General features: G+C 39.4%; 1 protein-coding gene across 23 annotated transcripts in view; it reads right to left on the bottom strand.

The window, feature by feature from the left end:
* LOC124948732 (potassium/sodium hyperpolarization-activated cyclic nucleotide-gated channel 3) overlaps nt 1–22,323 on the bottom strand; it is a 62,813-nt gene that overhangs the window by 38,689 nt on the left and 1,801 nt on the right. For 20 of the 23 annotated variants that reach the window (XR_007100816.1, XR_007100818.1, XR_007100815.1 and 17 more), the window contains one exon: nt 13,497–13,580. The exons of 1 other annotated variant lie outside the window; for it this stretch is intronic. Coding sequence is in view for 17 of the 22 variants with exons in the window: in XM_047492795.1 (XP_047348751.1) it covers nt 13,497–13,580 (84 nt within the window). In the remaining 5 variants the exon portion in view is untranslated. Of the gene's footprint in view, nt 1–8,624; nt 12,161–13,496; nt 13,581–13,672; nt 13,912–22,323 lie in introns of those variants that run through there. 2 more of the 23 variants (XM_047492777.1, XM_047492779.1) reach the window with 2 other exon arrangements.

Below are 22,323 nucleotides of genomic sequence, written 5' to 3'. Positions count from 1 at the left end.
ACGCTGGGAAAATGTTCTCTCTCTCTCTCTCTCTCTCTCTTCCTCCCTTTCTTTTTCTTTTTTCTCTATCCTGTTTTTTCCCTGGTAAAAGGATCGAACCTTAATAAAGTGGGCGTGTATCTAGTCCATCGAGCGAGCGTTCGTCGCGCGCGAAGAGCAGAAACGTTAATTAATGAATTATTCACGAGACGAAAGTATACAAGGAAGAAGCGTACCGAAGAGTATCGAAATAAATCAAGCGACGTCTGTCCCTTGTAAAACCGAGGTCATAATCGGTGATTCGACGATGACGATTCCGAGAATGCCTTTTAAGTAAACGCGAACGAGTCTCTCGACGAATATAAACGATCTGCTTCTATCTCTGCTCCAGAAAAATCTCTTTTCAACTTATAAACTCCGTTAACTGCTTCTCAATATCTACGTAAATATTTACACGAGGGCTTACGTTAGTTGGCATACCGTTCGCATAATCCTAACGTGGGACGAAGCAATTTCTATATTCGCGAGTAGTTTGTTTCTTTTACCGTTTGATAATAGATACATACGGTGGTCATGTATCTTCGATTTTCTGTTTTTACAAGGTGTCGAAAGAGAAAAGGAATAGGCAGTTTGCATTAATTGTCTTTTCAGATTTCTTCAAAGTCATAAGCAATCCTATTGAAATTTCTATAATATAGAAAAGAGGAGAAAAAGAAAAAGTTGAAATCGTAATTGAATAAAAATGATCTTTGCAATAATCGTGACGTACGTAAGCAGACTAATCAGCTGTGTCGAATGTGTAATATGTGATTCGTAAGATATCAGGATATATTGCGTCTCTGTGTCAAAAAAAGAAAAGATTAATCGTAAGTATAATTAAACGATTTCTACGAAGGTTACATTAATTTTACCGTCTTCGATCATTAATTTTCTTTAAGAATTACGCGAGATAACGATTTATATCTATATATATATATATATATATATATATATATATATATAGATATAGATATATATTTTCACACACACACACGCATATGTCATTCACAGACTATTTATGAATTTGATAGAGTTTTGCGAAGAGAAAAAAATGTTTAGGAGGAAGTATATGTGATTCGAGGATCGCTGTGCAAAGTCATGGAAAAATCGTCGGTGCGTAAGGAGAGACGCATACGCGAACCCGTTCGCGTGGGTAGTATAACTTAACACGTCGTCTAAAAGCATTATTCAGAATGGCCGCTGCTGGTAGGTACCCTTATGAAAGAATCGGCTAAGCCAACACGAAGGGGTCAACAATGGCTATATTATCTTTTTAGTCTCGCAATTAGCTGGAATTCTAAAGTCGCCGTAGCTGACGATAAATTGCTGATGTGATCGAAGAGAGACTAAAAAAATGACGGAAGCGAAGCCTCGTGAAAATATTGTATTTATTTTCTTTCTCACGACTCTATTCTATTTTGACAAAGAATGCCTCGCGCAAATCGCCGTGGAATAGAAAACAAAGAGAGACGAAGATAAATAAAAAATAAAAAAGAAATAAAAGAAAATAAAAAGGAAAAGAGGGGAGGAGGAGGAGGAGGAGGAGGAGGAGGAGGAGGAGAAAAAAATGAAGAAACAAGCGTACCCTTTACGCTCGAGAACAAATCGGTCGAACGCTCGTATCAGTCAATTAGTTTTAACGATCAAGGTTTCGTTGTATTTCACTCGACGAACTGAACGTTCCGAGTGTTACCAATCGTCCAATCACGTGTGAATCACGTCCTAAGCTTGTGCATTTGAGTAGAATGCCATTATGTTCGTACGCGTTCATTTCTCTGTCCCTATCTTAAAATATATCTTTTCTTTTTCCCTTTTTAATAATTAAATGTTCTTCTTTAAACGGTGCCTCTGACCGACCGAGCGCGAGTTCTCCCTCTTTTACCGCGCTAACGCGACAACGATTCTCTACGACGATCAAACGATTCAACGACGACATATGCTCGCTTCGACGAAATATTACTATCGATCTGGCTATCGGTTTACGTTCTACGATACAATACAGGTATTTTCTTTACGATTCGAATAAATCTCGTCGTGGAGAATTCATTTTCCGATTGATCGTGTATACGACAAATCTGTCAAAAGTCTCTATACGGGAGTACAATAAAGGTAAAGATAAAAATAAATTATAAAAAGGAATCAATCTCACTTTGTCGATCGGTGAATTTACGAGGAACAACGAGAGATTGATGTTCCTCGGTGTTCCAACCAAAGTGGCATCCAAGTGGTTGGCGATCGGTGCCGATTAAAAGTATCCAAAGAACGATAGTAAGTCTTCGAGTCCGTGTGTGTTCTTGGACGACGTGTCCTCGCGTTGAAGGCGAACACAAACCGAATGCGAACGTATCGAAACGTGCCCACGAACTCGTTAAATTCGCCAAATTTTCAATGAGGAGAGAGACGAGGGGAGAGAGAGAGAGAGAGAGAGAGAGAGAGAGAGAGAATGGGCACGTGCACGTCAATTTTGAAGCCGGCGAATAACTCCGATCCGTGTAAAAGCGGATGTATAAAGGAAGTGATCTCTCGGAGGCGAGACGTACTCGCGCGCTGAGGGACCGACGGACGGTCGAGAGACTGACTCTCTCGCGACTCTGGCTGGAGCGTCGAGAAGCGCAGGAGGAGAGCTAGATCGACGGAGAGAGGAGAGGAAAGGAGAGAGAGAGAGAGAGAGAGAGAGAGAGAGACAGGGAGAACGAGAAAGAGAGAGAGAGAGAGAGAGAGAGAGAACGCGCGCAGGAGCAGGGAAACGCACGCTGCTCGAGCGCAGCTTAGGATTTGAGCGCAGAGCTTCGAGCGCCGGCCGGTTGGAGAGAGAACAGTATGTCTCTGTATGTGTGCGTGTACGAGTGTATGCTTCGATGACCGACGGACTGCCGTTATTAGTTGCTGTTTTTGTTAGGTGTTGTTGGAAAGAGGAACGAAAGAAATAAAGGCAAAACTGAGAGGAAGAGACAAATAAACAAGCGAATAAACAACAGACAGACAGACAGACAGACAGACAGACACGATCCCTCGCGCTCTTCTTCGTTCACGAAACGTCCTTCCGCGCGAATGCGAGAGAAACGAAATCGTACGTACTAGCAAGGAGAGTGAACCAATGATGTTGGTGGGAGAGAGAAAGAGAGAGAGGGAGAGAGGACGGAGGATCCGATGGTGGGGTACGCGACGAAAGAAGGCCAGCTGTTTCTCTCCATTTCACTACGCGTCGCCCTTTTCCTTCCCACCTTATTTCTACCTAACTTGATTCTTTGCGAGAAAAAAGATAAAGGATTTTTATCGAAAAGGGACCCCGAAAGAAGCCCCCACGATACCTTTCGAATCTTTCTTCATCATTTATTTTCTTTATTCATCCTAAACGATCTCTCGGTAATCATTCGGTAGCTTCGAAAGCATCGAACTCCGATTCAATTTATTCGGAGATTTAAATTCTACCCTATCGACGGAGAGAAGTTTGGGTAAATAAACGTAGAGAATAGCTGCTCGATTTCCTCGATAGATGACGCTGAAATCGGAAGCTCCCCTTCTTACCGACCATAGCTTCGATGATGATAATGTAAACGCTTCGATCAAAGTTAAAAGTGCATATACATATATATATATATATATATAGACGTATATTCGTCGTGCGTGACATCATTAAAGCGTCATACCGCGACAATAGCACGTCCATAATATAAACTTTTAATCACAAAGTCAAAGACGTTTTTTGATCGATTAATAAAATCACATAGAAAATACACCGATAGAACGATGAAATAGATAAATAGGCGGGGAAGAATACGATCGCGTTTCAACGTTCGTCGTTTACAAGATAAGATCATCGTCGAAACGATTTGCTATTTTAACAACGTTAAAAGTCAATTATAGCAAGGCGATGCTATGTACGGGCATTAATTGGTATCGTATCGCGTGTCCGATAAATCAGAGTAAAACGAATCGCCTGTTAATAGCGCGAGTAAACGCGATTATTAAAATATTTTCTATATACAAGCGACAGATATACTAGTATCATCCATATACATTTAATAAGTCCATCCTGTATGATCGAAAATATCATCGATTACGCTATTTGGCTTATCGTATAAATTCGAAGAGAAGCTTATTCGAGCGAATATTTTCTACCGTGTGATGCAAGATTCGGGTCAGTGGTTCGAGTCCTTTTTTTTTTCTTTTTTTTTTTTTTCTTTTTTTTTTTCTTTTTTTTCGGAACTCAATTTTTCAATTAGGCATTACGAGGTCTGCGGTCATCCGTGGTTGAAGCAACCTTTCCCGATTCTCTTGAGGGAATCCAACGGTCGGACGTCATTGAGCGAAAACGGGCGATAAAATAATTTCACCGTAATATCCTACATCGAATTAAAGTTCAAAGTTAAAGGAGACAAAAAGAATAAAAAGGAAAAAAAAAAAAAAGAAGAGTTTCGTTGTATTAAAGAGCGATATATTCGTTCCCCCCCCCCCCCAAGACGTCAACTATCGCAATGCGATTATACCGAACGCAAAGAGATCGTTAAAGGGACGAACGTGCGATTAAATCAAGTTTCGCTATAAAAGATTTTCGCAGGAAAGTACGCATGAATTATTAATTGGCCCTCCTTTGTCCGTCATTCTATTTCCTTTTTTCTCTCCTCGCAAAACGATCAAAAGTGTATATTTTTCTTTACCTCCGTTTCGCTAAGCTAAACGCTCAAACGACCAATCTTCAACGTTGAATTCTAATAGCTTCCGGGTCTCGTTCAATGTAAAAATATGCGCCAAGCAAAGGCATTTTGTAAGATGAAATCTTAACTTTTCTATGAATCGTAATTTCCAACGGTCGCGTATGTACGGTCTCACGACTTACGTGACTCAAGATATTAATCAAGCTCTCTTTCTCTCTCCCTCCCTCCCTCCCCACCCCCCCCCCCCCTCTCTCTCTCTCTCTCTCTCTCCCTCTTTTTCCTCAGGGGTAAGGTCGTGCATTGAATGCGATGACAGAGGCCTCGTTCGTGTGTAGGCAAACTCCGTTGGAACTCGCGTGCAACTACGCAAACGTATCTACAAAGTGTCAAAGAGCGATTTTTCTTTAACTCTCTCTCTCTCTCTCTCTCTCTCTCTTCTCTGACAGTCATTCATGAATCACTGGGAAGCAAAAGTGTGTTAACACAACTATGTCCTAAATAAAGAAGGATATATCGTGCAAAGTACGTGTGTCCCTTTTGAAAGGACATTAGGCTTACGTTCCATTTAATACGACTCATTTCTAACGTGATCTTAACCAATTCTCATCATCGTATTTGGCAATGAGCATGAAAAAAAAAAAGAAAAAAAAAGAAAGAGAAAAAGAATAGTTAGAATGAGATTAGAAGCGAGCGACCGCTACGTCCGTGGCCTTGATGCCGCGTATCTCTTTGTGGTAGAATGTCAACGATTACGAACGCCAAGAATACTATACGATGCCGCTTACGGTAATATCTACCTGCCACGCCCACTAAGTTTAATTAGAAGGTTCGTCTTCTTTCTAACATAAAAGTAGAAGCCTATCATAAAGCCTACGCTAAAGCGTATCTCTTTCGTCTTACTTTCGTCTTCGGTGATTGAAGAAAAAAGCGAATGCGCCGAAGAAATGACTTTCTAGTTTTCGTTCGAGAAAACGAAGGAGAGAAAAAAGGTACGACAAATAAGGACTTTGTTGTGGAAGACTCAGCTGTGCTGTACCTTCGAGCGAAATGTAAAGAATGGAACGTACAAACGTATACAACAATTTTCCTTTTCCGATTTAGTCTTTTTAAAAGTCAGACTCGCCTATTTCTCTATAGGTACCTTTTTCTTTCTTCTTCTTTTTTCTTTTTTTCTTTTTTCATCTTCCAGATAGAATGTAAGAAACGTACAAAAGTTTTCTTAGGCCTGTTCATTTAACAATGACTAAGTTCGCTCAACGAAAGACGCAAATCTATGAAAAAGTCAAAAGCCACTTGCACCCTGCAAAACTCTCAGAAGATATCGTGTAAAGAATCATTCTAATTTATTTTCGTGACAAGAAAGAAACCGATCGAATTCGTCAAGGTGGTCTAACGCGTAATAAAGATTATATAGTAAACACCGAATGATCGATCCCTCGTCGTACGGAAAATCGCTTCTTGGCTCGAGGAGTTACCAGAGCTCAAATACATCCATACATACATACATACATACATACATACATACATATATATATATATATATATATGAGTGTGTGTGTGTGTGCGTATATACACGCTCACATATTCATGTACGTGTGTATATATGGCTCTGTGAACGCATATATTTTGGAGCTAGAAGAGTCACTCGATTACATCGTGTAATCGCAGGAAAAGGGAATAACCTTGGTCGTTGCGCGCGGGCGTGCAGCCACGATCTATATAAGGGGTGCGAAAGTGCAGAGTGTTGCGTTGGTAGGGGGTGCTAGGAAAAGGGGTGGGCGTAAGGGTGGAGAGGAATGCAGGATAAACCTAGATCAATACGGACAAAAGCGTAGCAGCTCTCATGCTCTCGCGAAAGCCGCGACACACATGCGGTATCACTATTACGTTTTGACAAAAGTCTCTAACCTTGCTTAATGGCTTAAGAAATAAAATCTAATTCGCTTCTGTCATTTTTAACGAAAGAAAGAAAGAAAGAAACGTTGTAAAGTCCTTCGTTACATCGATTCTACGATATAATAATCTCTATTTGGATACTTGAGTAGAAGGTTTACCTGCCATTGTATCGATCGATACGTCGCAACCGACGACGAGATTGCCGAAAGGCGATTGCGACATTCCTATTTGTGTACTTAAAATATGTATATCGAGATGCACTATGTCAACGAGTACACACAGAGTCTATGCATTTTCCAATTTCTTTGACCCTCTTAACGCGACCTTCCACAGAATATATATTGTAGTTTTCTAGAGTTATATCTTTCCAAGATATTAAATTCGAAGGAGAAGAACGATAGAGAGAGAGAGAGAGAGAGAGAAAGAGAAAGACTCTACATCGAAATATCTACAAATTTGTATAGAAGAAATGCATACGGATACATACATTTTTTGATAATAAATTCTTTTCTTCTAATCCTCCCTTTGCCTAATGCAATGGCAAATGTCGGCCACTCGATTAGTCATGCACTTTTCTTGGAAGTCGATAAACGCCGTTGCAGCGAGTATAAGCCTATTCTCGCTCCAAGGTATATAAATATTTATCGATTCGTATCAGCTGCCAACCTGGCCACCTGCGCTCCAACGCAAAAGATGTCCTATGGACTGTTCCTTCCTCTCTCCTTTTCCCTTTTTAGGCACGATCCCAAAGTAAAATTTATGGCGATATTTATCTATTGCTTGCCTTTTTCAACCATTTATTCCTTTTACCTTCGATAACGACGACTATTGTCCGATCTATCCTCCTACATATGTTCGTACATATTCCGATTGAGCTATCCGTTGACGCGCGAGATCATTCTAGACAAGACTGACTTGATTAATACTGCGATAAAACGAAATAATACGAATTATGCAACCTGCGGTAGAAAATATTCCTATTGCAATTATTTTTCGATGTATTCGCGTTTTATGAAAAAAAAAAAAAAAAAAAAAAAGAGAAAGAGACAAATCGCATGATACGAGTGAGTAAGGATGCACTTTCGTTTCGCATAATAAAATTCTTTGATCAAGCAATGAATCCCTTTAAATAATGATGAATAATTTATTTAGGATTCCATCGAACATAAATGGTCCTACAAAAAAATAAATGCACGGTGACATCGACGGGGTAAAACTTGTTCGATCCGTTCTTTACAATGCATTTATTAGCACGCTTCTCTCTCTCTCTCTCTCTCTCTCTCTTTTTCATTGCTTTTCTTATTCTCGTTAGATGCAATAACAGCTGGAACAAAAACCAGAACTCGGGCACGAGTTCCTATGTTATAACGCTGCGAAACATAGAAAGCCAACAACGAAGCGCACAAATTACGCTATACATTGAATTTATATATCAATTCTACTTTTTATGGCTATGGATCGCTAAAAAAATGTCGACCTTGCTTTTTTTGGACGAATGAATAGATATAGACGAGAGATACGATGAAAAATGTCGATGCTTGTGCAGGCGATTTGTATCAAGCGTAAAAACGGTTAGAAAAGAATAAAAAAAAAAAAAAAAAAAAAAAAAAAAAAAAAAAAAAGAAAACAAAAATAAAAAAAAAGGTAAAAATACAAATGAAAAATTGAAAAAATATTGAACAAATATAAAGGATGGGTTTCAGGGATTTGAGCACATCGAGAGCTTTATTAAGAGCATACGATACATCACAATTTGCGATGAACATATTTCCCGTATCGTGTGCGTTCATTTTGAAGAAGAACGTGTTCCGCGCTAAAGAATATGCCGCGTGCTATTGTGCATCGACGATGAAAAGCAGCACACATATAGAATTTGCGATTTTTATTCATCGCTTTATCTACGTCGTTCTTTCGGCTCTTCTCCTGTATTACTTAATTTTTTTTTTCGCAGCAGCGACAGTAGCAGCAGCAGCAGCAGCAGCAGCAGCAGCAGCGACAGCAACTTTCGATACTCAATACGAGCAAACAAATAATAAAGAAGTTATTGCATACATGAGAGGGTTGTTTTCCTGGTTGTTCGGTGGTTGCGAAGTTACGGAACGTCTTGGTCGCCACAGGGCGAGTCTGACCAAGCCGTATTTTGTCATGATTCGATGATAATCGATCTCCGAGGTCCTGCTCTTCTTTCAATCTCTTATCGTTGTGCACTCTCTCTCTCTCTCTCTCTCTCTCTCTCTCTCTCTCTCTCTCGTCGAATCAATCGATTCGCAAGATGCTTGCCTCGCTTTCAAGGATCATCGTTCTTGACGATGTTCGATGTACGATATTTTATATTCAGTGGGAGCTACTATTACACTGGATTTGAAAATGGACGAACCGCAAGGACGTAAGGCGTTTATTTTCTTTCTCTCTCTCGACGAAGACGTGAAAATCGATCGCTGCTCCGCTCGACCGATCGTTTATCTCTTTCTCTCTCTCTCTCTCTTCCTCTTTCCCTTTCTTTACGTAACTCGATCCTCCTAGTGTCGTCTTCTTCGTGGCTTCGACGTACACGCAAAGAGGATGTGGGCGGAATTCGTTGCAAATAAGCGAAGAACGAAGAGTAGAATAGCCAAAAACGGGAACATCAGTCTTTAGGATTTCACTGATATATCGATATTTCTTTTTTTCTTTTTCTTTCGATCGAAAAACTGATCGATCCTTTATAATATTCGATGGATGTGATTTTAGGGAAAGAACGTAGCAAAAATATCGAATTATATTTCTTTTTCGTCTTCCACTTTTTTTTCTTCTTCTTTAACTTCTCCAATCTCTGCCGATTTGAAGGTGGACAGAGAATGGCGTTTAAATATGAACACTAGGTAAATGCAAGATAAGCTCTGGTTAAACGATAGCACAGCCGATTTTAATTGATAATGGAGTATAAGTGAAGCGTACTCGCTGTCTACCAATTTTCCTTCGTCCATTGTCTACTTCTCTCTCTCTCTCTCTCTCTCTCTCTCTCTGTGATTTTCTCTCCTTCCTTCTGTTTCTTTCAAATTTTTCGAACAAGTTCAAAGATTCGTAGCAAACGAAAAGATTTTTTTTTCTTTCTCTTTATCTCTCTGTATCTCTCCTTCTATCGCGACAACTTTATTGCGAATATCCTGGCAAAAAGTTTAACATATGTGCTTCTCTTTCCCTCTCTCTCTCTCTCTCTCTCTCTCTCTCTCTCTCTTTCCTGTAATGCTTTGCAACGGCGAAGAGCGTCTTGGTAGTCAAGGCATTGGACATGCGCGTTGAAAATGAATTTCTTTGTCAATGGCAGCGTTCGACTTTGAGGGAATCAACAAATCGCTCCTGTTAATTTCAATAGTATGTATAGACTAAAACACTTTTTCTTTACTCTGCGAATAGTTCTCTTTCGATTTCTCGAACGATCGATCGGTCTTAAAAATAGAAAAATTCGATCGGTATTGCTCTTCTAATAATAATGCTTCATCCTATAATAATACCTCCGTTTTATCTTTCTCTTTAACACGGAGATACAAACACACACATACACATATATGTACACGTACAGTCGTAATCTTTCGAGTCTCTCTCTCTCTCTCTCTCTCTCTCTCTCTCTCTCTCTCTCTCTCTTTCTCCCTCTTTTCTCCCCTTAGATTTCTGCTAGAGGTATTAAGAAACCAAAATAAAAATAAATAAAGTAAATAATACTATAATAATCGCACATTGTTGGTATCGTGGATCCTTCATATTTCTTCCTTCTCAATAGAATATATAGAATATAAAAAAGTTAACGAGTAACAAGAAAGAGATTTCGTACGAAAGTATATTCATTAGGGAAGCTTTCGTTTCGATATATCCAATAATATATATTAACGATGAGTTCGAGTGGATCGGAGCGCGAGAGAGATTTTAGTCGATGCAAGTTTTAACGATGCGCCATATCGATTGATATCCCTTATCGTCGATAAACGAGGCCCCCATCGTTTCCTCTTCGTCTTTCGCGGGAATTCACTCACTCGCATAGCTTTCGTTTCTCTTCTTCGTAAAAGAGTTGAAATCGTTGAAAGTAGGCATGACCGAAGGAAGAGCAGAGGTACTTAGAGATTTTTTATTCGATGGCGCATGTGACTCGAAGGTCATCCTCCGAAATATATATATGTGTATATATATATATGTGTGTGTGTGTGTGTGTGTGTGTGTGTGTATATATAGCAAGAGAGAGAGAGAGAGATCGATCCTTTCGAAGAAATAGTTTAAGCGCCCCCACGTTACGGTTTCCTTCGGAGAAAGTAGAAGAGACTATCGATGCGTCGACGGATCGAAAGGAACCACTCTCCCCCTCTCCATCCTTCTCCTCAACCCTTCCTACCCTTCCTCCCGCCTCCTCTCTTTCTCTCTTCCTTTTCGTCGAGGAGATTACGATCGCGGTATAGAAAATCGATCGGCAATAGGAGAATCGTAGGAGGAATGCGCGATATATCAGGGCTCAGGAACGTGACCTAGATGATAGGCCGCCACGCCTTTTCCCAACGCCAAATTTCTCGACCACCACCACCACCACCACCACCACCATCTTGCTTTTTGTCTATTTCCTTAAGATCCTTCCTCCATTGCATTTACGTCGGTCCTCTTATTTTCCTTCTCCGGGAACATCGCCAGCTCGCTTTCTCCACGATTTTTGACCTTGCATTGTACTACGTTCCGTATCGACCGTCGAAAAGCTCGTAAGCTCTGACAAACAAGCATGCTTCACAAGGATGGAGCTCGTCTCACCTCTTCCAACGTCGATCGATATCTAAAGCATAACCAAAGATAACCTTTGTCACGGTAAAGATACCTTATCCCTCCACTTTACATTCTCGAACATTGGAGGAGTTGTTCAAATTCCAAGGAAAGAAAGAATAATTTGTCCATATTGAGGACTTTCCTGCATCATCAAGGTTTAGACGATCACAGCGACTGCGCAAGCTTGGCATTCGGCCGTGTTTGACTTATAGCTCATTAGACTCTTTTGGCCATCTTCTCGCATGCTCCTTCATACTTTCTCCGGTATTTTGAACGGTTCGTCATTGACGTCTTGAATGACACACGAGACTTGGTGGGACGAGAGAGAGAAAGAACCATACAAATAAATAAATAGACAGATAAATAGAGACAGAGAGAGAGAGAGAGAGAGAGAGAGGGAAAGAGAAGAGGACTTTTGGACTTTTCGAGAGAGAGAGAGGGAAAAGAGACGAGAAGGAATTCGATGGAATAGTATCGTCGAGAGGATTCGATCACAAGTAAACTCGGGGAAAGCACAAACGTTATCGCGAACGCGACAAGCACCAAGAAGAAAAGAAAAGTTTCCCACGGCTGTTATGATCCCGACATTTCTCTTTTTTCTCGCTGACCGCGAGGAAAGCCTTTTATTTGAAGGGACCGCAAGCGACGACGCTTTACGGCTTTGCGCGATATCTCCGACTCGGCCAGTGGTGGTTGCTAGACGCCTCCTAGTCTCGACGCTCCTCCAAACTTCTAGGCATCGCCGTTTCGTGGCGCTCTCGGCGTTGTCCTGCCGTTCCTTTCCTTTCTTTTTTTTTTTTCTTTTTCTTTTTCTTTTTCTCCTTTTTTCTTTTTTTTTTCTTCTCTGCTGAAAGGACGGTAGGCGGATTGACCGGACGAATCTTTTCTCTCTTCCCTTTTTCGGCTTTTTATCGAACACGCCGTTCTCCACCCCCCCCCCCCCCCCTCTCCCTCCCAGCCCTGCGCACCACCACTTTTCGTTCAACTTCTCCATTAACTTTTTTCCCTTTTTATTATGTCGATTAAATTCAAAGACGACAGATTTATCCTCCTCCGTTTTGTTTTTATAATTCGATCGCGTCAGGGAAAATGTTCGGTTTCATCGAACAAAAAAAAAAAAGAAAAAAAGAAAAAAAAAAAAAAGAAAAAGGAAAAGAAAAATCGTAGAGAAGGATGCAGGCCTCGTTTGCGCATGTACCTTCGCGAATCGGACTTATAAATAAAACACGTTATCGGATAGACTGGGTCGGCTATTTTCAGGTATCGACCAATCAGTGTTAAGGTCAGACACGACCGCGATAAGCCGAGGACTTTGGGATGTTCGTCATTGCAAACTGATTTTGGATCGGCATCTTATTTCCTTGGAAGGGTAAAATCTATATAAGAGGAATACTCGGTCGAATGGAAAATTTAGCTATTGGTATCATAAATGCACGATAATTCCTACGATACCTTACGGAGATTTCGAAATGAAATATGATCCATGTCGTAAGAACAAATTGAACCGATCGAATTCACGATTTTTCAAACGGAACTTCCCTTGAATACCTTGAAAGAAACAATCTCGTATACTATAGATATCTATTTAGACGTAAAATTTTTGGATGAGAACCAACAAGGAAAGATAACGAGATAAGCTTCTTTTTGCGTAATAAAAAGGATCGACGAGAGGATTTAATTCGATGATGATATAATTACGCATCATCTTCCTGAAAATGCAAACGTGCAAGTGGCGCGATCAAACGGCAAAGAGAGCAACTTTTTAGATCGCAATAGCGAAGCCGAACGAAGGCGTGCCATCTAGAGACCTACCGAACGAATCTTAAGAAAATATTGATCGGACGAACGGCGCCGATAAACGATTAATCCTCGATCAATCAAAATATAATTATATGCGATCTATTAAAGCAGCAGAAGCAGCGGCATGCTCGATACGATGAACAAGAGTTTTGTCAAATTTTACTTCTTCGAGATAGGAGCCCCTGGAAAGCGCAATAATCTGCGTGCTTGATTGATCGTTCGAGCATATCCTTCTAAAATTACGAATCTTTATTCTTTGCTCTTGCTTTGGCTTTTGAGAAAGCACGAAAGACAGCGTTGCTTTAATGGACAACGAAAAAGTGAAAAAAAAATTGACCAACTTACAATGAAAACGGCCATGATGTTTCCAGCTTCTGCGACGGACGTTTTTCGTGTTTCGCAGCATGACGACTTTCAATTCCATGGCAACTACACGAAAAAGTAATCAATTAATAATGTATTTATTCATCACCTTCTCTTATCATTCACACCGATCAACAAAGCACGATCAAATTACTTACTTCCGTAATACGATCGTTGCGTAGTCTAACATTCGATCGTAAGAAATTACTATTCAACGTTAATCATCTTGAAACGTTAATCGCAAAAAACGATACATCATCGAAGCCTATTCAAATTAATCGTTAAATTCGTGTTAACGCGCGATTATAACCTGCAAAGATTATAGGCCCTTAAGAGGGATAAACGCTGACTACCTGTTCTATGAACGGTCAGATTTTATCACATATATCTTGATATTAACACATTATACGCAAACGTTTCACCATTTTCTACGACTAGATCGTATCCTAACGAATGATTGATTCGCAGAAAAGTTTCAACGATCTAGCAAGTAAGTAGAATGGTAGCGCTATTATAAGGGTAACTATACATGGAAAATGATATTACTGCGCCAACTGACGAATCCTGGCTCGTCTCGATGGAAGGCCCTATTTTCGCGTATAACGAATTACAATCAAGAAATATAACATTTGAAACGATCATTGATGAATATTGTAGAAGAATGATAAAAGAAAAAAAATTGAACTTCCTGCATATTTTCTATTTCTGAGAAAATACGGATAGGAAAAAGTGGGGTGTACCGCGAGTTTGTCCTTCGAAAAATCTTACGAAAAAATTTCGTCTAGTTCCCGGTGTGGCCCTCTCGTTGATTCCCGTGCCTTCTATCAATCATAATATCCTTGAAAACTCGATTCGAGCCTCCTCCGCCTCCCCAAAATCAATAGTCCAACACCGACCTTGTTGCCTCGAACGCGTCACGATCTCGAACGGGGTATTTTTGAAAATACGATTGGAGAAAAATAAGAAGGATTTGCTCGTAAAAGGGATAGAGTTCGTCAATCGTGGGGAACGTATACGCATCCCTTATGAGATATGCCATTAAATTTTCGACGAATTCGAATCGATCGAGTCGTGCGAAGGGTTCCTTTGATCGTTACATCTCGATGATTGGATCGAAAGCAGCAGGTAAGATAAAAATGCATCGCAGTGTGTAGGATGGATTAGAAAGGGATAGACGGATGAACAGAGAGAGAGAGAGAGAGAGAGAGACAGAGAGAGACAGAGAGAGACAGAGGAAGTATAAGGGTGGGATTGGGCAAGCGCCGCGCGACCAGACGCGCAGAGTCTCCGCACGATCACAATCAACGACGCTGGTACATGACCGAAGCAAACCTGGTCGATATGAACGTTCCTCTGACCTACAGAACGTAACGTCTAGGTGTCTCTCTCAACGATCAAACGCACACGCACGCACGCGCGCCTTACTGTCAATATACACTACTGCAACACATAGACAAATAATATACATATAAACATAGGTGCATGCACATCGTACAGGGATTTGCATAGGCAGCCCCGCGTAAAGCCGTGAATCACAGATATTCGTTCGATCGAGATACGTGCGAGATTCGAAGTGCTTCATTGTCTGGCGCGAAGGGTGCTTGACCTTCCTCAACATATGGAGCACGATCGGTATACCAATACGATGATCCTCATTGCCTTGTGGTTCCTCCTCCTCCGTCGTCGTCATTGTCGTCATCGTCGTCATCGTCATCGTTGTCGTCGTCATCGTCTTCGTCGTCCTCGTCGCCAGCAGCCATATTAAAAACCCGCTTACAATACGAATCACCTAGATATTAAGCGGTCTTTTGTGTCCGAGGTGTCCTCTTTCTCTCTCTTTCTTTCTCTTTAGATATATATATATATATATATATATATATATATACGTGTGTGTGTGTATATATATATATATACATATATATATACACACACACATATACATATATAAGCTTTCTCGCTCGCTCTTAAATTCAGCTTCTTCTTGATATACGCGTCGCCGCGGGACGTACCTACGTATTCATGGGACTACTTTCCCTTTGCAACACACACGATCTATCTATACTCCCTCTCCCTCCCCCCTCCCCTTTCCTCTTTCTCCTCCGTGTTACCCAAATCGACGGCTCTCAGCCCGTTCCGCGAGGTCGAGCGCCCTTTCGAAATTTGCCGATGGCCAAAGACGGCCTCGAGGACGTAGTGACTTGCTTGGCCTCGAATCCTAGATCCTTATCGAGTAGCCAAAAGCCGAGGAAAAGACAGTCCTATCGAACGACGACGACAACAATGACGACGGTTATTCTCTCTTTATCTATCTCTATCTCTCCTCTCTCTCGCTCTCTTTCTTTTCACCCTATCTACGTAAGAACACGTATCGCCGATTCATTTGCGATTTGCCGTTACCTTGTACCAGACATCGATCAAACAGCAAAAGCTAATCGCTAAGATGATAAAGGCTTTCTTTCTCCTCTCTATCTATCCATCTCTTTCCTTACGGTACGGAAGGAAGAGCTTTCCTTTCCTCCATTCTTTTCTTTTCCTTTTTCGAGTCTATTAAAGACACGAGAATCGAGCTACCTTTTCTCTACCATCGTTCTATATTCTAGATCGCCAGTCCTATAAAAAGATATTTCCTTTCGTCTACTCGATCTACCAATCCCAAATAGAATATATTGTTATATGTGTGTGTGTGTGTGTGTGTGTGTGTATATATATATATATATGTATATATATATGTACCTATATCTATGGAATATATTATCTACAAGTTTGTTCGTTTAATTCTTTTTATAAATTAATCGAATTTTTTTATTTATTGTTATGTACCTGTTACACACGAGTCTACTCGCACATTTTATATCTATAGGTAAGCTAAAAGCTTGCGACCTTCGTTCTTTAGTTCGCTTACGTCATTGAGTTGCCGTCCTAATGGCGATGTTTGTCCGACCGTGATCACTGACCGATATGCCAGTCCGCTTAAAGCTCTATCAGTTAGACTTAAAGCGTCTAATACTCGATTTTTACTTTTTTGTTAGAAAGAAGGAAAAAAAACAGAAGAGTCAGCCGAAAGAAAGTTTTGTATGTATATGTATATATAAGATATATATATATATATATATGTATATAAGATTTTAAGTACAAAGATATCTTCTACTGCATACGCTCGTTGGACTTTGATAGACAAGGTGAAGATTAAAGGAAGAGAAAGCTCTCGCTGTTCCTCACTTTTTTTCCCTCTTTCTAGGAAAGCGCACTGCTTGTCGCTCATTGTAGCGTGCCAGACTTCCATTGTATTTTTCTACGACGGCTGGTATCGCCGCCTTTGAAATATTTTCGAACGCTTCCAGTGAGATCTCCGCGAAAGAGTTAAAAAGGCGCGATAGAAAATTAGGAAACACTTTGCAAAAAAATTATTTCTTTTCTCTCTCTTTCTTCATTCATTGATCTCGACTACTTTCCTCCCTTTGAAATACTTTATATCAATGGCAATTTATGAATTTTCTTTATACGATTAATAAGTGCGGCATTAATCGTATTGAAAAAAAAGAATTGTTTATCTCTTCTAAACGTACAGATCATTAAATCAATTAATCACAAAACAAAAATTAAAATTAATTATATTTATAAAAAATATATAAATCCGAGGTTGCAAATGAAAATGAGAATTTCGAACTGGTTTAACTCGACTACGTTTCGTCGAATCACCCAGTATATAGATATTCATATATAAGGGCAACTCGAGCGTCGAGAGCTTTTACACGCAACTGAAAAAGAGAAACCCGTGAGGCCGTCTGCATGGTCGAACGAGCGTACAGGGAAACGATTTAACGTTCTTACGATGACGTCGTTGCATAGAGAAACAATTTTTTCTATGATTTATATCTAATGATTTATATATGTGCGTGCGTATATATATATATATATATATGTATATATATATATATATCATTAACATCGTTCTATGAGAATGAAAATGATTTGAAAAGAAGAATAATGACGTATGACCTAGAAAGAGGAAAAGTAGATCTAAGAAGAAACGAAAGATAAAAGAATCCAATTAACGACATGTTACGAATGATCCTACTCCCTCGACTGATTCTAATTTCTTTTCTTATTTGTTCTATCGCGATTCCGTCCTTTTTTCTCTCCTTCTCTTTCCTTTTTCGTTCTATATAGCACTATTTATAAAACTTTTACGAGTTACCGCAGATATCTTTGTAAGTAGTATTGACATATTACAAAGAAGGTTAATCGTCATTAGCGAACGATAGACAGCAAAAAGAGCTGTCCTTACGTTCATCCTCGAGAATGGAGTAGTACGCGCCAGACGGAATATGCCGCCTCAGGCCGAGGTATCTTCTCTCACTTTCTCTCCCTCTGTATGAAAAGGAACACTTAGAGAGTCTTACCGTGCATATATGTACGTTTCCGCGTAAACGAAGGCTCGACGAGTACTCTGGAGTGCACTGAAACTACAAAACGAACGAATCTATTGTCTCGGTTGATGCTCGACTTCTTCTCACCGCCCCACACTCTTGCTCTCATCCTTTTTCATCTTTTTTCTTTTTTTCTTTTCTCTCTTTTTCTTTTTTTTTCCTTTTTTTTTTTTAACGCACGCGATGTATAACGATATAACGATATCGCTGTCGTTACACGACGATAAGCCATTATTTTCCACGATAGCAAGATACGCTTATTATTTACAAAGAAATAATTTCGTCTTTACCGATCATATCTTAGATCTTTGAAATTTCACCTATTAGTACAAAATTCTTGTTCGCTTTCTCTTTCCCTTGTTAATTCGTCACTGCACTGATTTAAATGTTCACCTCAAGATACCTTCTTATCACGCCAACAAAAAGATAAAGAAAAGAAAGATTTAGAAATTAAGTACGAAAGAGGAGGAGTAAAAAGCAAAACGACTACGTCAACAAATTTATGCCATGTGAAACTTACCTTAATAACTTTTATTTTTATTTTTCTTTTTCTTTTTTCTTTTTGTTTTCTTTTTCTTTTTTTTGTTTTGTTTTTAATGCCTTAGCGAAAAGGTGATTAGACAAATAAAAAGATATAATGTACGTAATTTTGTAGCAATAATGAAAGTCAATTGTCGAGACATGCAATATGAGAAAACGATCGTAATGAATAGAGTGCGCATCCTACAATATTTAATTCTAAAAGTTCGATGCACTATTTGGTGCGATGAAAGATATATAGAAGAAATGGTGAAGAATGGAGAAAAGACACAAGGTGAAAGACAAACGTAATGAAACATGCAAGGCAAAAGTCGTGTTACGAGGGCGATTTTCTGGATAATTACTTGTAAAGAAATATGGATAAAGGAGGGGAATAATAAATGAAGAATGGATGGTTTCTTCAATTAACACGCACAGGTAATGCCTTGATGAAAGAATATGTATAAATAAGATAAGAGGGAGCAGAATAATAAGAATAAGTAATAGTAAATAGTAATGATAATATAATAGTAATAGTGGTGGTGATGGTAGTAGTAGTAGTAGTAACAGTAGCAGTAGCAGTAGTAGTAGTTAGTGGTAGTAATAGAAGAAAGAGTAGTAGTAGTAGTAGTAGAAGAGTAGAAGAAGAAGAAGAAGAAGAAGAAGAAGAAGAAGAAGGAAAAGAAATTTCGAGCACAAAGAACGAATGAAGGTGAAAAAATAAGAATAAGAGTTAATGTACCCTATTGCTCATAGTCTGCGATGGTGATCACCCGGAAGTCCCGACAATAGGCCAATTCCTACCAACACAATAATACAACAATCAGTGACTTTTTTAATAGAATACTCGCAATGCTATATCCTATTAATAACACAATGTTAAAAAGTAGCATCGTCGATGAACGCAAAGGACCCGATTGTTTATTTCATATAATCATTTTTCTTAGACTTATAGTTACCGACGTAATTCGGCTCGAATCGCGTAAACGCAAATACTGATTGACGTAAGTCATAGGTACGTGGATTTTACCATGTGGGTTAAAACGTAATATTAGAGATTCTAGAGTCCTCGAGGGCTGCGAGATGCGAACCTCGACAGAGATTGCTGAGATATGAACCGCTGCCATTCTCTAGCACTTCTTCTGTTACCCCTTCACCCACAGGCTCCTCCCCGTTATCCGTACCACTCGTACACCCCCCTAGGATGACTCCCACCATTTTTATGCCCACTCGAAAAACGCCTTCAACCGCCTATTTACGAGACACGAACAAGCTACGGCCAAAAAAATCTAGGTCGCCGATTTTAATCGACTCGAAAAAGGACCATTCAGCCAACGTTGAAATTTAATCAATCTCTTCCTAGAAATTCTTACGCTATAATAAACTATTCTTCTTCGAGCAACTATACACGACTGTCTCTACATATGTAACTATGTGCGTTAAATATTTATATATTTAAATATTTATAATATGCGCGCGCGTTATCATGGAAAATAAGTGTACAACTCAAATATAATTCGACGTTGAACTTGTGCCAAACGATATGATGGCACTTGCAGGGAATGACATATGAAAATGTTGTTAATACACTCGAAACACATTAACGAGTACTTTAATAACGCATATCGTAAACACCAAGCGCATATCACGTTCTCTTTCTCTCTCTCTCTCTCTCTCTCTCTCTCTCTCTCTCTCCCTCCCTCTCTCTCACTCTCTCTCTTTTTCTACTTGAGATTCATTAAGATCTCGTATTTACCTTTTTATTTATATTATTTCATTTTTCTCTCAAAGTCGTTCATTAATATGATCAGTAGAACATACGACTGGATAACATTGGATTAATAACCGCATAAAATTAGTTATCTCGAATAAAGTGATATATTCAGGAATAAAAAAAAAAAAAAAATGAAACGATATTATTATCGTCAGAACATGCTTTATGAAAGAACGAATACGATGTCATTACGAGTGTCGATTAGTTTTCCAATAGGAAAGGACGATTAATGCAATTATATCTGAAAGAGAAGGTTATACGTTGCAGTTTGTTACGTCCACATGCGTAAAAATGATCGAGATGAATTAACGCAGTAGAAAAGTTGAAAACTTTGGGAATAGGATAGAGGGAGAGAGAGAGAGACGGGGAAGGGAGAGTGAGATGGGGGAGATTGTAAGAAGCGAAAAATAATAAACAAGATATAAGTAAATAAAAATAATAAGTAAAATAAAAAGGGACGAAGAATAAAGATAGAAAAGAGGAAGAGAGAGAGAGAGAGAGAGAGAGAGAGAGAGAGAGAGAGAGAGAGAGAGAAGTACAATATGGGTCAGTTATTGATTGCTCCCTGATCGACTCTCCGTAATGCCTACCATTCATCTCTAACGTTTCTATCCATGTTGTCTTAGATATTAACGATACACAAGTAGCGCTTGATGGTCCAGCTCATCGAGCGTGTCTTCCAACGCTATGAAAAATGACGATGCTAATTTGAAAAATATTTCGAAACTTCTCGAAAATACGAAAGCAGGACGCAAGACTTTATTATAATATGCGAGAAAGAACGAAACGCATATTAGCATCGCATAATGCGATATCAGCCTATTTGCGTTGACCCTTATCACGTTAAATCACCGCTATTATGGCCAAGTACGAACAACTCGTGCAACGAGAGTATTAACGAAGTAAATTAAGAAAGAAAAATTCTTAAACTAAGTATGTTTTGAATACGAAATACAAATGAAACGTGACCATCGTTAAGAATGTATTAAGCTGCGCGCTGCGTCCTTCGAATGCAGCCATCGTTAGGACGAATGCAGTTTCGTTATAAACTCTCCTACTTAATGAACTACTGTCAGTCTTAGGCTAGTTTTCCCAACAACAAGTATCATTTTTTAAAGAAGGCTAATGAGGAAACGTTTTCAATCGATAAAATCGATAAACTTTCGATCTTGGCGATCTTGACAATTGATATACAACGAAGTAGAAAAGTTTGCGCCTCATTTTACTCCGAAACGTTCGATCTACTTGAACAAAGCAGGTCGTTCATTCAACAAAGCAGCAGCAATGACAGCTCAATGGCTGCAAAATGTGGGCTAACCCTGAGGGTACGATTTTATTGGAGCGACGATAAAAGGTAGTTCTATGAAGGAAATGACGACAATTTCAAAGAGAACAAAGAATAAAAATACGTGTTTGTATAAAGCCGAAGAAGTCAAGCGTGTCAATGACTAGGTCGGTGTCGAATCATCGGCCGATTTGAAGAATTCTTCTCTGGCTTCCATAAGCGCTCTCTTAATCGTCGCTGAATCGTTTCCTTATTAATTATAACATCGTAATAATTATTATCGTTTAATACCTAAAACCGTTCTAAGAGAGCGTCCAAAGGTTAAAAAAAGAATAAACGAACTATATTCATTCTTATAATAATTCTTGACGGGACTGAGCCGGGAGGGAAGCGAAACAAAGCTTTTTCAAATACGATTCCTTCGATATTTATTAATTCGAAAGAAATATATCCTATGCAGCTGTCGTGTCTTCGTTTCGTTCGAATTTAATCTCTCGAGTCGTCCCCAGGCACCTCGCTGCACTGCCAAGTATTATCAAAGAACACGCACGAATTTCATATAGCGCGCTTCCTAATAATCCTTACGATTTATTATGCTCGGCATTATAGTAAAAGCAATTTAACGTCGAAGAGATCCGTTCTATTAAATAAAACATTAATGGCTCTTTCCTAATGACCGTTCGTTCGCGCTATGTAGCTACGCTGAGATGAACGTAAAAGAATACTAAACGTAATACTACGTAAACGTCACGTGCTTCTCATCATGCGCAACGACGAACGCATCTATTTAATAGAGATATG

This window comes from Vespa velutina, chromosome 4 (assembly GCF_912470025.1).
Source record: "Vespa velutina chromosome 4, iVesVel2.1, whole genome shotgun sequence".
NCBI classification, from domain to species: Eukaryota; Metazoa; Arthropoda; class Insecta; order Hymenoptera; family Vespidae; genus Vespa; species Vespa velutina.
The sequence above is the reverse complement of the archived record's forward strand: the minus strand, read 5'-3'. Positions and strand labels throughout refer to the sequence as shown.